General features: G+C 44.4%; 1 protein-coding gene across 1 annotated transcript in view; it reads left to right on the top strand.

Annotated features, from left to right (window-relative positions):
• Window positions 1-13987, top strand: part of RNF19B (ring finger protein 19B) — a 54396-nt gene that overhangs the window by 11390 nt on the left and 29019 nt on the right. Inside the window, exons 2-4 of the mRNA XM_069757072.1 lie at window positions 13141-13346; window positions 13485-13629; window positions 13713-13875. Coding sequence (XP_069613173.1) covers window positions 13141-13346; window positions 13485-13629; window positions 13713-13875 — 514 coding nt within the window. The remainder of the gene's footprint in view (window positions 1-13140; window positions 13347-13484; window positions 13630-13712; window positions 13876-13987) is intronic.

Here is a 13987-nt window from a genome sequence, read left to right as displayed (position 1 = left end):
TGCCCTGGGCCTATCTGACCCTCGACGGGATAGTACCTCATAGCGATCGACCGCGCTCACGGGGGAAGCGCGGCCGATCGCCGCCGGGTGTCAGCTGCCTATCGCAGCTGACATCCGGCACAATGTGCCAGGAGCGGTCACGGACCGCCCCCGGCACATTAACCCCGGCACACCACAATCAAACATGATCACGGTGTGCCAGCGGTATAGGGAAGCATCGCGCAGGGAGGGGGCTCCCTGCGGGCTTCCCTGAGACCCCCGCAGCAACGCAATGTGATCGCGTTGCTGCGAGGGTCTCCCTACCTTCCTCCCTGCTCCAGGCCCGGATCCAAGATGGCCGCGGCATCCGGGTCCTGCAGGCTCAGAACAGGCGCTTGGTAAGCCTGCAGCACTGTAAGTCAGATCGTTGATCTGACAGAGTGCTGTGCAAACTGTCAGATCACCGGTCTGTGATGTCCCCCCCTGGGACAAAGTTAAAAAGTTTAAAAAATTTTTTCCAAATGTGTAAAAAAAAAAAAAATATATATATATATATATATATATATATATATATATATATATATATATATATATATATATATATATATATATATAATCCCATAAATACATTTCTTTATCTAAATTAAAAAAACACAAAAGTACACACATTTAGTATCGCCGCGTCCGTAACGACCCCTCCTATAAAACTATATCACTAGTTAACCCCTTCAGTGAACACCCTAAAAAAAAAAGAGGCAAAAAACAACGCTTTATTATCATACCGCCGAACAAAAAGTGGAATAACACGAGATCAAAAAGACAGATATAAATAACCATGGTACCGCTGAAAACTTCATCTTAACCCGCAAAAAACGAGCCGCCATACAGCATCATCAGCGAAAAAATAAAAACGTTATAGTCCTCAGAATAAAGCGATGCAAAAATATTTTTTTCTATAAAATAGTTATCGTATAAATGCGCCAAAACATAAAAAAATGATATAAATGAGGTATTGCTGTAATCGTACTGACCCGAAGAATAAAACTGCTTTATCCATTTTACCAAACGCGGAACGGTATAAACGCCCCCCCCCAAAAGAAATTCATGAATAGCTGGTTTTCAGTCATTCTGCCTCACAAAAATCGGAATAAAAAGCGATCAAAATAATGTCACGTGCCCAAAAATGTTTTCAATAAAAACGTCAACTCGTCCCGCAAAAAACAAGACCTCACATGACTCGGTGGACTCAAATATGGAAAAATTATAGCTCTCAAAATGTGGTAATGCAAAAAAATATTTTTTGCAATGAAAAGCGTCTTTCAGTGTGTGACGGCTGCCAATCATAAAAATCCGCTAAAAAACTTGCTATAAAAGTAGATCAAACCCCCCTTCATCACCCCCTTAGGGAAAAATAAAAATTTTTTAAAAAATGTATTTATTTCCATTTTCCCGTTAGGGTTATGGTTAGGGTTGGGGCTAAAGTTAGGGTTTCAGTTATAATTGGGGGGTTTCCACTGTTTAGGGACATAAGGGGCTCTCCAAACGCGACATGGCGTCCGATCTCAATTCCAGCCAATTCTGTGTTGAAAAAGTAAAACGGTGCTCCTTCCCTTCCGAGCTCTCCCGTGCGCCCAAACAGGGGTTTACCCCAACATATGGGGTATCAGCGTACTCAGGAGAAATTGTACAACAACTTTTGGCGTCCAATTCCTCCTGTTACCCTCGGCAAAATACAAAACTGGGGGCTAAAAAATAATTTATGTGGGAAAAAATTTTTGTTTTATTTTTACGGCTCTGCATTATAAACTTCTGTGAAGCCCTTAGTGGGTCAAAGTGCTCACAACACATCCAGATAAGTTCCCTAGCAGGTCTACTTTCTAAAATGGTGTCACTTGTGGGGGGTTTCAATGTTTAGGCACATCAGTGGCTCTCCAAATGCAACATGGCGTCCCATCTCAATTCCTGTCAATTTTGCATTGAAAAGTCAAACGGCGCTCCTTCCCTTCCGAGCTTTCCCATGCGCCCAAACAGTGGTTTACCCCCACATATGGGGTATCGGTGTACTCAGGAGAAATTGTACACAACTTTTGGGGTCCATTTTCCCCTGTTACCCTTGATAAAATAAAACAAATTGGAGCTGAAGTAATTTTTTTTGTGAAAAAAAAGTTAAATGTTCATTTTTATTTAAACATTCCAAAAATTCCTGTGAAACACCTGAAGGGTTAATAAACTTCGTGAATGTGGTTTTGAGCACCTTGAGGGGTGCAGTTTTTAGAATGGTGTCACACTTGGGTATTTTCTATCATATAGACCCCTCAAAATGATTTCAAATGAGATGTGGTCCCTAAAAAAAAATGGTGTTGTAAAAGAGAAATTGCTGGTCAACTTTTAACCCTTATAACTCCCTAACAAAAAAAAATTTGGGTTCCAAAATTGTGCTGATGTAAAGTAGACATGTGGGATATGTTACTTATTAAGTATTTTGTGTGACATATCTCCGTGATTTAATTTCAAAGTTGGAAAATTGCGAAATTTTCCAAATTTTTGCCAAATTTCCGTTTTTTTCACAAATAAACGCAGGTAATATCAAAGAAATGTTACCATTACATTAAGTACAATATGTCACGAGAAAATGTCAGAATCACCAGGATCCGTTGAAGCGTTCCAGAGTTATAACCTCATAAAGGGACAGTGGTCAGAATTGTAAAAATTGGCCTGGTCATTGACGTGCAAACCACCCTTGGGGGTAAAGGGGTTAATGTAATGTCGCAGTGACCGAAAATGCGTAATTTTGGCGTTTTAAATTTTTTTTCTCTCGCTACGCCGTTTAGCGATCAGGTTAATCCTTTTTTTTTATTGATAGATCGGGCGATTCTGAAGTCGGCGATACCAAATATGTGTAGGTTTGATTTTATTTTTATTGTTTTATTTTGAATGGGGTGAAAGGGGGGTGATTTTAACTTTTATATTTTCTTTATTTCAGATTTTTTTTAAAACATTTTTTTTTTTTTACTTTTGTCATGCTTCAATAGCCTCCATGGGAGGCTAGAAGCTGGCATGGCCTGATCGGCTCTGCTACATAGCAACGATCATTAGATCGCTCCTATGTAGCTGAATTACAGGCTTCTTATGAGCGCCGACCACAGGGTGGTGCTCACAGCAAGCCGGCATCAGTAATCATAGAGGTCTCAAGGAGACCTCTAGTTGCTATGCTGACGCATCGCTGACCCTCGATCATGTGACGGGGGTCGGCGATGAGCGCATTTCCAGCCGCGTGGCCAGAAGCGGTAGTTAAATGCAGCTGACAGCGTTTGACAGCGGCATTTAACTAGTTAATAGCGGCAGGTGGATCGCGATTCCACTCACCGCTATTGTGCGCACATGTCAGCTGTTCAAAACAGCTGACATGTCGCGGCTTTGATGTGGGCTCAGCGCCGGAGCCCGCATCAAAGCAGGGGATCTGACCTCTGACGTACTGTCCCATCCGAGGCCAGAAAGGGGTTAAAATGGTCTCACTTTTGGTGATTTTACGACATGTAGGTCCGCCAAAGTCACTTCAAAAGTGAATAGGTCCCTAAAAAAAAAAGTACCTATTGTAAATTTCCTTGAAAAAATGAAAAATTGCTGCAACAGTTTTAAGCCTTCTATCATCCTAACAAAATAAAGGATATTTTAAAAAGTGTGCTGATGTAAAGCAGACATGAGGGAAATGTTGTTCAGTTACTATTTTATGTGGTATGACTGTCTGGATTAAAGGGATAATCGTTCAAAGTTTGAAAATTGCTAATTTTCGTAATTTTTTTGACAAATTTCTGATATGTTTACAAATGACTGCAGAAAAGATTGACATAAATTTACTATTAACATAAAGTACAACTTGTCACGAAAAAATTGTCAAAATCAATGAGATCTGTTGAAGTGTTCTACAGTGATTACCACATAAAATAACACTGGTAAGATTTGAAAAATTTGGCCCGGTCACTAAGGGGTTAAGGGTACGTGCCCACGATCTGGAGTTGCTCTTTACTTGTGCAGTGTCAAACCTGCAGCTTCCAGATGTTACAGTGTAGTGGATGGGATTTCAAAAAATCCCATGCCCACACAGACGCCTGCGGAGATGGACATGAGGGGCGTCTCTCCAGATCGCAGCATGTCTATTTATCTTGTGGAGATGCGAGTCTCTGTAAGAGAAATAACATCAACCTGACACTGTAGGTTACTGTGCGCCATCCTGCTGACAGGTTCCCTTTAAGTAGACCCCTCCGGTACTTCATCTCGCTGTAACTACACAAGAGCATCCTGTGTTGCTAAGCAGTGGACTGAACAGATTTAGAATGCCTCTTGGCAAATGGCAGCGCTCGGAGACCTTCACTGGGGAGCTTCCAGTGGGAGGATTTCTATTACAAGTGTAGAAGTGGTGATGACATACATATTGCCTTTAATATCTCAAACATTGTTTATTACGAGCGGCTAGAAATAAAGATCACAATTGTTAAAGGGGTTATTCCAGAATTTATTATTTCTTCAAGCTCCCTGTTGTCTTATAACCCCTCTAATGTAATCTGGTCATGCCCTCAGATCCACACTGACTAATTTCTTATAACTTTCTGGATCTAGCTAGGGTGGCGTTTGGGTTGGCCATGTGTTGGGGTTAGGGCTGTGCTAGGGTTGGAGTGAGAATTGGGGGGGTTCCACTGTTTAGGTACATCAGGGGTTCTTCAAACGTAACATGGTGCCGCCATTGATTCCAGCCAATTCTGAGTTCAAAAAGTCAAAACGGTGCTCCCCTCCTTCTAATCCCTGCCATGAGCCCAAACATTGGCTTTCCCCACATACGGGGCATCGGCGTACTCAGGAAAATTTGAACAACAAATTTTGTGGTCCACTTTCTCCTGATACCCTTGTGAAAATAAGTGTTTGGGTCCAAATTAAATTTTTGGTGAAAAAGTAAAATGTTCATTTCTTGCTTTTTCCTCATTGCTTTAGTTCTCGTAAAGCAACTGGAGGGTTATTAACTTGAATGCGGTTTTGTGCACCATGAGGGGTGTTGTTTTTACAATCGTGTCACTTTTGGGTGTTTTTTGTCATATTGACCCCCCCCCCCCCCCCCCCCCCCCCAACTCCAAAAGTGAGGTGGTCCCTAAAAAAAAAAAAAAAAAAATTGTAAATTTTGTTGGAATAATGAGGAATCGCTGGTCAACTTTTAACCCTTATAACGTCCTAACAAAAAGAATTGTTTCCGAAATTGTCCTGATGTAAAGTAGACATGTGGGAAATGTTGTTTTGTGTGACACGACTCTGATTTAAGGGTACAAAAATTAAGTTTGAAAACTGCAAAAATGTTGCAGAATTTGTTTTTTTTTTTTTTAAATAAACTCAAGTCTTATGGAAGAAATTTTACCACTAGATCATGAAGTACAGTATGTCGCGAAAAAACAGTCTCAGAATCTGTTGGATACGTTCAAGCGTTCCAGAGCTATAGCCTCATAAAGACAGTGGTCAGAATTGTTAAAATTGTCCTGGTCATTAAGGGGTTAAACAGTGTTTCCTGTTTCAGCACATCACAATTGATGTGTGTGAAGGGGCTGGTTGATTTCTCATTTCAACAGTTAAGCCAGACTCCTCATGTCTATGCATCACCTGTGACTCAAGGGGGCTGACTTGGCTATTAAAACGAGTCTGCCAGCCCCCTTCACACACCACTTATCATTTGCAGACCTACAAAGCTCTATCTTGACTACAAGCAAGAAGTAGAGTTGCTGCAATTAATAAAAAATGAAGTACGTAGAGCGAGGGAGTGCCATGCAGTACGGGTTTCATGACCATTGTCATAAGTGGAGTTATACAGATCAAAGGCTCAGGGTACAGGATCGCTGCCTGCACCTCACCTCTGTCAACCGCTAATTAAAGTAGGTTATCTGATGTCGAAGAGCAGATATAGAGTATGTATACCGAGTAATTTACCGGTTAGCTGTCAATGTTGCATAACCATCTGGGCCAGCAGATGTGTCCCTTTACGTCTCCACTGGAGCACAGGTGTCAAATGCTGGGGCATCATTGCTTTCACATTAAGGCTGTGCACACGTTGCGGATTAGCCTTAGGAATTTCTGGTGCGGATTCTGCCTCTCCAGACAGAAAACGCAGCTGCGGGTTTTGTGCGGATCCGTAGCGTTTTTGCTGCGGTTTTTCTGCGTTTTTTTGCGATTTGCTGTGTTTTTTACCCCTGCGGATTTCTATAATGGAATGGGTACAAAAACGCAGATTCGCAAAAAAAGTGACATGCTACTTCTTTTAAACCGCAGCGTTTCCACGGCGGATTTTTCCCTTCACCATGACAGCACCGCACGTGAGAGATGGCATCCGCCCCCAGGAACAGGAAACCTGTAGCAGAGATATAAGAATGGGGCGGCCCCTCTCTCCTCAGTTTGGTTTCCTGTTCCTGCAGGTGGACGCCTGTCGCAGAGCTCCTACCTCCGGAGGGATGTCCCTCTGATGAGTCCGGTCCGGAGGCCGAGGTCCGCGGGGGGGCCAGCCGTACTCGGCAGCATCGCGTGCGGTGCTGTCCGGTGTCAGGCTGCTGGGTCCGCGCCTTCCCCTTCCCTCGCTGGACTCCCCGGCGACCGCTCTGTGCAGGAGGCCGGTCCGGGGATAATGGGGCGTGTCCTCCACTGACGCTGGCGCCGAAGTGAAGGGGGACGGCTTCCGGTCGCACAGGAAGTGACGTCACACGCCGAAGGAGCCGGTGTGCTGGACACTTCCGGACGGAAGCTGATCCAGTGGCGCGCACACCGCTCCTCTATAAAATACAGCAGCAAAGAGGAGTCGCTGGTCCTACTCTTCAAGCGATTGCGGGAGATGACCGAACCAGCGGTAGATCCGGAGCTGCTGATGCCTGCACCCAGAATGTCGGAAGACACTCAAGCTGCAGCGGTACCCAGGGTCCTGGAGGGGTGAGTGCCTTTGTAAGGCAAACCACACACACACTGATACCCTGTACACTGTGTCTTATAGGAAGGAAAAGCCACCTCCAAGCAAAAAAATAGGGCCTGCCCACTATGTAAAGAAAAGCTCCCTAGGCTATACAGCAAAAAAATCTGCCAGCCCTGTATCGACAAAACAGTTGCGGAGGAATCTTCTTCCCTATTACAAAACATTAAAACAATTATACGGGAGGAAGTTAAAACTACAGTTAAAGAACAGTTGAAACATCATACAAAGGAGACCCCCCCCTCCCCCAACAAGTGAACAAGGGTCGGATATAGATTCAGGGGATGAGCCGGGAGCCTTAACCCCCTCTGAGGCCTCAGATTTAGACTCTTCAGATGAGGAGTATGGCCACCCATGTTTTCAGTCGGAGGACATTGGCAAGCTGCTTAAACTTGTCAGAACGACTATGGGGGTAGAGACCCCTAGAGAACCACGGACAATCCAAGACACCATGTTTAGCAATTTGGAGGAAAAGAAGCGGAAGTTTTTTCCCTTCCATGATAACATAATCAAATTAATAAAACGTGAGTGGAAAAAGCCTAAAAAAGATGTCCATCCCTCAGGCTTTAAAGCGCAAATACCCCTTTGATGAGGAAGTCTGTGATGAGTGGGATAAGGCTCCTAAGCTAGATGCAGCCATCGCTAGCACCTCTAAAGGGGTTGCGTTACCATTTGAAGACATGGGAGCCCTGAGGGACCCCCTCGACAAGAAAGCAGATGCTTTTCTAAAGTCGGCTTGGGAGGCAGCGACATGGTCTTTTAAACCCGGGGTTGCGGCCACTTGCACGGCACGTGCTATGATCAAGTGGTTAGAGGAGTTAAGTGACCAAATCAAAAACAAATGCCCGAGAGAGAGACTTCTAGAAGCATTGCCCTCTCTACAAGGCGCCGCGAGATTCCTAGCAGACGCCTCAATACATTCGGTTAGAAGTGCCGCACGTGTATGTGCGTTGTCCAATTCAGGAAGGAGAACATTATGGCTGAAAAATTGGACGGCTGACTTCCAATCAAAGGTCAAACTCTGTGGAGTACCCTGTGAAGGGCAATACCTTTTTGGCAAAGCCCTAGATGAAATCCTTGAAAAAGCGTCGGACAAAAAGAAGCGGTTTCCACCTCCTTCCTTTCCCAGGCGCCGATGGGATGCCTCTCGATCGTCCTTTCGTGGATCTGGATATAGAGGGACCCGCGGCCGATCAGATGACAGGTCTAGTCGAGGCAGACCCTGGAGGGAGCGGAAAGAAAGGGGATTCCTTTTCAACAAACCTCCCCCCAAGCCTGATCCCAAAAGTCAGTGACGCCAGCATTCCGGTGGGGGGAAGACTCCGGCGGTTTGTCCATCACTGGGCAGCGCTGCCGGCTTCTCAATGGGTAACAAATTTGTTATCAGAGGGTCTAAAGTTCAAGTTCTCCAACCTCCCACCAAATCGTGTAAAAATGACCCAGGTGGCAGGAAAAAATCAGGCCATATTAGAAAGAGAAATTCATCTGCTCATGCAAAAAGAGGTGTTAGTAAAAGTACCCCATCAAGAGATAGGCAAAGGGTTCTACAGCACTTTATTTCTAACGCCAAAACCAGACGTCTCGCAAAGAGTAATATTCAACCTAAAGGCCATAAACCATTATATTCAAATAGACAAATTCAAGATGGAAACTTTGAAGACTGCAGTGAAAGTACTCGACCCAAACTGTTACATGGTAGTGATCGATCTTACAGATGCTTACTACCATGTGCCAATCGCTGTCCAACACCAACAATATCTAAGATTAGTGGTAAATCTGGAAAAAAACCCTGTCCATCTACAATATCAGTGTCTTCCTTTTGGGGTAGCCATAGCGCCCCGTATATTCACAAAAATTATTTCCGAAGTAGCATCTTTTGTCAGAAAAGAAGACATAATGTTGGTACCCTATTTGGACGATTTCTTGATAATAGCAAAAAACAAAGAAAGTTGCGAAAAAGCGGCCGCAAGAGTACTAGAGGTGCTGACCAGTTTAGGATGGATGATAAACCGGAAAAAATCAAGACTTGTCCCAACGCAAACTCAAGAATTCCTCGGAATCGTGTTAGATTCAGTCAAGCAGGAGTGTGTCCTCCCACAGAGGAAAGTTCAATCTATTCAACAGAGTACAGTCATTCCAACTGCAACAGACTATCTCTCTGAGGAATGCAATGTCGCTCTTAGGAGTCCTAACGGCAACAATCCCAGCAACGCGATGGGCACAAAGCCACACACGAGAGTTACAATGGCAGATACTAGTCGAACAAGAAAGAAATCCATACAATCTGAATCGGAAAATTCTTCTATCACCAAAGGTTCAAAACTCATTAGAGTGGTGGCTGAAAAGAGAAAATCTAACCAAAGCAGTGCCATGGTCAGTACGGGATCCAGTAGTCATTACTACCGATGCGAGTCCGTGGGGTTGGGGGGCACACTTAGAAGATCAGGTCCTACAGGGTCAATGGGAGAGCCCAATGACAACAGCGTCCTCCAATCTGAAGGAATTATCTGCGGTAAGGCTAGCATTTCTTCATATAGGAGAAAGGATTCTAGGAAGACATGTGGTGGTGTTGTCCGACAACAACACAACGATAGCTTATATAAACCACCAAGGGGGCACAAGATCAACATCCCTTATGGCAGAGGCCAAAGAACTTTTTATATGGGCCGAAAACAACCTTCTTGCACTAACCGGAACATACTTAAAAGGGTCAGAAAATCAAGTAGCCGACTACTTGAGCCGTCACACGTTACATCAGGGGGAGTGGTCCCTGAACCAGCGAGTATTTGGGAAAATATGTGCCAGCTGGGGCGTTCCAGACATAGACTTGTTCGCCACAAAAGAAAATCGGAAGGTGAAGAGGTTCTATTCTCTGAACCCGAGAGAACACCCGGAGGGGGTAGACGCGTTCCTTTATCGGTGGAACTTCCATCTAGCATACGCATTCCCCCCAATACCATTAATCCCGACAGTCCTCAGAAAAATTCGGGAAGACAAAGCACGAGTGATCCTCATAGCTCCTTTTTGGCCGAAAAGAGCATGGTTCACGTGGCTCAGGCGCATGTCTATCTCGGACCCGTGGATCTTTCCGGATGCCCCGGATCTCCTACACCAGGGGCCAGTTCAACATCCCCAAGTTCACAGGTTGCATCTCACCGCATGGAACTTGAAAGGGGACTTCTGTTAGCAAAAGGATTCTCAAACCCTTTGGTGACCACATTGCTCGCTAGCAGGAAAAAGGTCACCTCAGACAAATACCAAAAATCTGGCAAAAATTCCTAGATTTCTCGGGGCGACCATTGTCTAACTCGAGTCAACAAGTCCCGGTAAAAGAAATTCTTGAATTTCTCCAAAAAGGGTTGGAAAAAGGTCTGTCTACTAGCACCTTAAAGGTGCAAGTCTCTGCCCTGGGTGCACTGTTTGATCATAAACTTGCTGACCACCCTTGGGTCTATAGGTTCATTCGAGCCTCCTTTACTTCCAGACCCTCAAAATTATTACCTAAGGTGGCTCCCTGGGATTTGAATTTAGTTTTGAAGGCTCTAACAGTTTCCCCCTTTGAACCTCTTGATTCTATATCAATAAAATCCTTGACTCTAAAAACGGTTCTCCTAGTTGCCTTAACGTCAGCCCGCCGTACTTGTGAGCTGCAAGCTATGTCGGTGAACCCTCCTTACACTACTTTCCATGATGACAAAGTGGTTATTAAAACCGACCCTGCCTTTCTTCCGAAGGTCAACTCAAAATTTCATAGAGACCAGGAAATTATTCTGCCCTCTTTCTGTGCCCAACCAAAATCCCAGGGGGAGCAAACCTTCCATTGTCTCGATGTCAGACGCTGCCTCCTTCAATACTTAGAGGCCACAAAATCTTGGCGTCAGTCATCGGCCCTTTTTGTCTCCTTTCAGGGGACAAACGGGAAAAAAGGCCTCAAAGGCAACTATTGCACGGTGGTTGCGTACGGCTATTTCACTTTCATATTCTTTTTCGGGTCAAGTTCCCCCACAGGGTGTTACGGCTCACTCCACACGTGCTATTGCCACTTCCTGGGCGGAAAGGGCAAACGCCTCGGTAGAACAGATTTGTAGAGCGGCAGTATGGTCCTCACCCTCTACCTTCTTCCGACATTATAGGTTAGACTTAGGTCTATCAGACTTGTCTTTTGGGAGAAAGGTGTTGTCTGCTGTCGTCCCACCCTAGGAATCTTCTATTTCTTCCTCTCACGTGCGGTGCTGTCATGGTGAAGGGAAAAATGATAATTACTTACGGGTAATTTGATTTTCCAGAACCATGACAGCGCCGCATTAATTCCCGCCCTATCTTGGTGATGGTTGTGTGATTCACAAAAAAAAAAAAAAAAAAAGCTTATTGTATATAAGTAAATGTATATATGCAAAACATGTGTGTAGACCGAAACTAACGAAAGATTATACGGATGTAAATATGATACGTAACTGTGTACTAACAAAGCGGTCATCTTCTATACTCTGGAAACAAACTGAGGAGAGAGGGGCCGCCCCATTCTTATATCTCTGCTACAGGTTTCCTGTTCCTGGGGGCGGATGCCATCTCTCACGTGCGGCGCTGTCATGGTTCTGGAAAATCAAATTACCCGTAAGTAATTATCATTTTCCGCAACGTGTGCACGGCTTTTTTTTTTCTCATTGTTTTACATTGTACTGTAAATCAATTGCTGATCTGCAGCGTTTCTGCACTGCAAAAAACGCTGCGGATCCGCAGAGAATCCGCAACGTGTGCACATACCCTTAGCTGTGTATGTACACAGGACAAGGTAAAACAATATTTTAAGAAGTTTTGATTTTATTTTAATTAGAATCTTAGTTTTATAGAATCTATGAATGGACAGCATATTTGTATCTGTGGGTAAGACTGCAAAAGTTTTGGTAGCTGACAACCCACAAGAATGCAATATCTCCCTGAATTGTCGCTATATCATATGCATGTGTGATATGTATAGCATGCTTGAAAGATGTTCATTAAAATGACTGCAGTATTGTTTCTCTAAGGCTACTTTCACACTAGCGGTTTTTGACGTACGTCGCAATGCGTTGTTTTGGAGTAAAAATGCATCCTGCAAAGTTGCCCGCAAGATGCGTTTTTTTTTTCTCCATAGACTTTCATTAGCGACGCATTGCGACGTATCGCCACACATTGCTTCCGTCGTGTGACGGATGCAACGTGTTTTGGCGCACCGTTGGCCCAAAAAACGTTACATGTAATGTTTTTTTTTGTGCGTCGAGTCCGCCTTTTCTGACCGCGCATGCGCGGCCGGAACTCTGCCCCCTCCTCCCCGGACCGTACAATGGGGCAGCGGATGCGTTGTAAAATTGCATCCGCTGCCCCGTTGTTAGTTTTTTTTTTTTTTTTCTCGCAGTTTGCGTCGGTACGCTGGGCCGACGCATGGCAACGGCCCGGACCGACGCTAGTGTGAAAGTAGCCTAAGAGGTTCCTGGTTGGAAATATGACCCAGAGCAGAAATGAGGGCTAAATCTGGATTAGAATCGAACCTAGTCATCCGTTCCCCCCTCTTAACTCAACAGAGTGAGGGGTCTGGTGAGACCCTTTATAACATATCATCTAAGGAATATTCATGTCACATCCCAGGAGAAGCAACAAGTATTTCAGATCTGTTCATATTTCCTGTGGTGGTGTCCTCCACCACAAGCTTTCACAGATCCAATTAATTAGACATATCTATATGTTTGTCCCTTTTTAATTTATGCTGTTTTTCTGTATATGTCTTTTTATGATTTCACCTTTTGTAACCTTTTTTAAGCACTGTACATCATTCTGTTTGTATATTAAACCCAAAATAAGTTTCCCTTTTTGCTCTAACATACTTGCAATTTTGAGTAGAGAAAACAGCTTGGTTGTATTACCTTGTAGCTAGAGTCCAAGTAGTTAATCGTTCAGGAGCTTGGGAGGACTAGGGGTGCTTATCGACCAGTGTGTTGTCCGTGGAGACATCTCGCTGGACTGGTAAAATGGCGAGTGGCAGTGTAAAGCATGGCGTGGATGTGAGGGCCGTATGTGGGGAGCACTTGGCTTATTGTGATAGGTGAGTGGCGAGCGGAGACCCCCATCATGGTCGCATCCGAGGCACGTGCGTCATAAGCAAGTGGTGGTGACATCCATGTATTGTCTTGTTTCAGGTATGCAGTTATTGCCTATGGCTGTGCCAGCTGCCCCAGACTGGTTTGTGAGAGAGAAGGTTGCCAAACAGAATTTTGTTATCACTGCAAACATGTGTGGCACCCAAATCAAACCTGCGACATGGCACGCCAGCAGCGGGCGCCTTCATTTGGGGTGCGCAGGAAGCACCCATCTGGGATCAGCTATGGTCAGGAATCTGGTTCAGGTATGTATTTCTCTGATTTATCTGGAACATATTGTTTAGGCAAGATGTGAAGTTTATAGGAACATGTAAAGCTGGAAGTTATGGTTGAACCTTCTATTCTGACCTTACGACAAACTGCCAAATATTGCCTCTTCCCAGCCGATGACATGAAATCATGCCCTCGATGTAGTGCGTACATCATAAAGATGAATGATGGGAGCTGTAATCACATGACCTGCGCTGTGTGTGGCTGTGAGTTCTGCTGGCTCTGTATGAAGGAGATCTCTGATCTACACTACCTCAGGTAATCCGTTTAAGTTATGAAGCTCTCAGGAGCTTAATTTTAGTTGATCGCATTGAAATCTCATTAAAATTATTCTCTTACAGCCCCTCAGGTTGTACATTTTGGGGTAAAAAGCCATGGAGCAGGAAGAAGAAAATTATTTGGCAATTGGGAACTCTGATTGGTGCTCCCGTTGGCATTTCCCTGATTGCTGGTATTGCCATTCCGGCTATGGTCATAGGGATTCCAGTTTACGTGGGAAGAAAGGTTTGTTTGCTTTTCCTCATAGTAATAGTGTGTACATTTACCAGGATCCTTGCTGTCTTTTATTTGCCTCACATTTTCATCATTAGATTTACTGATGCAAATGCTTTAATAA

This window comes from Ranitomeya imitator, chromosome 3 (genome assembly GCF_032444005.1).
Source record: "Ranitomeya imitator isolate aRanImi1 chromosome 3, aRanImi1.pri, whole genome shotgun sequence".
NCBI lineage: Eukaryota > Metazoa > Chordata > Amphibia > Anura > Dendrobatidae > Ranitomeya > Ranitomeya imitator.
The sequence above is the reverse complement of the archived record's forward strand: the minus strand, read 5'-3'. Positions and strand labels throughout refer to the sequence as shown.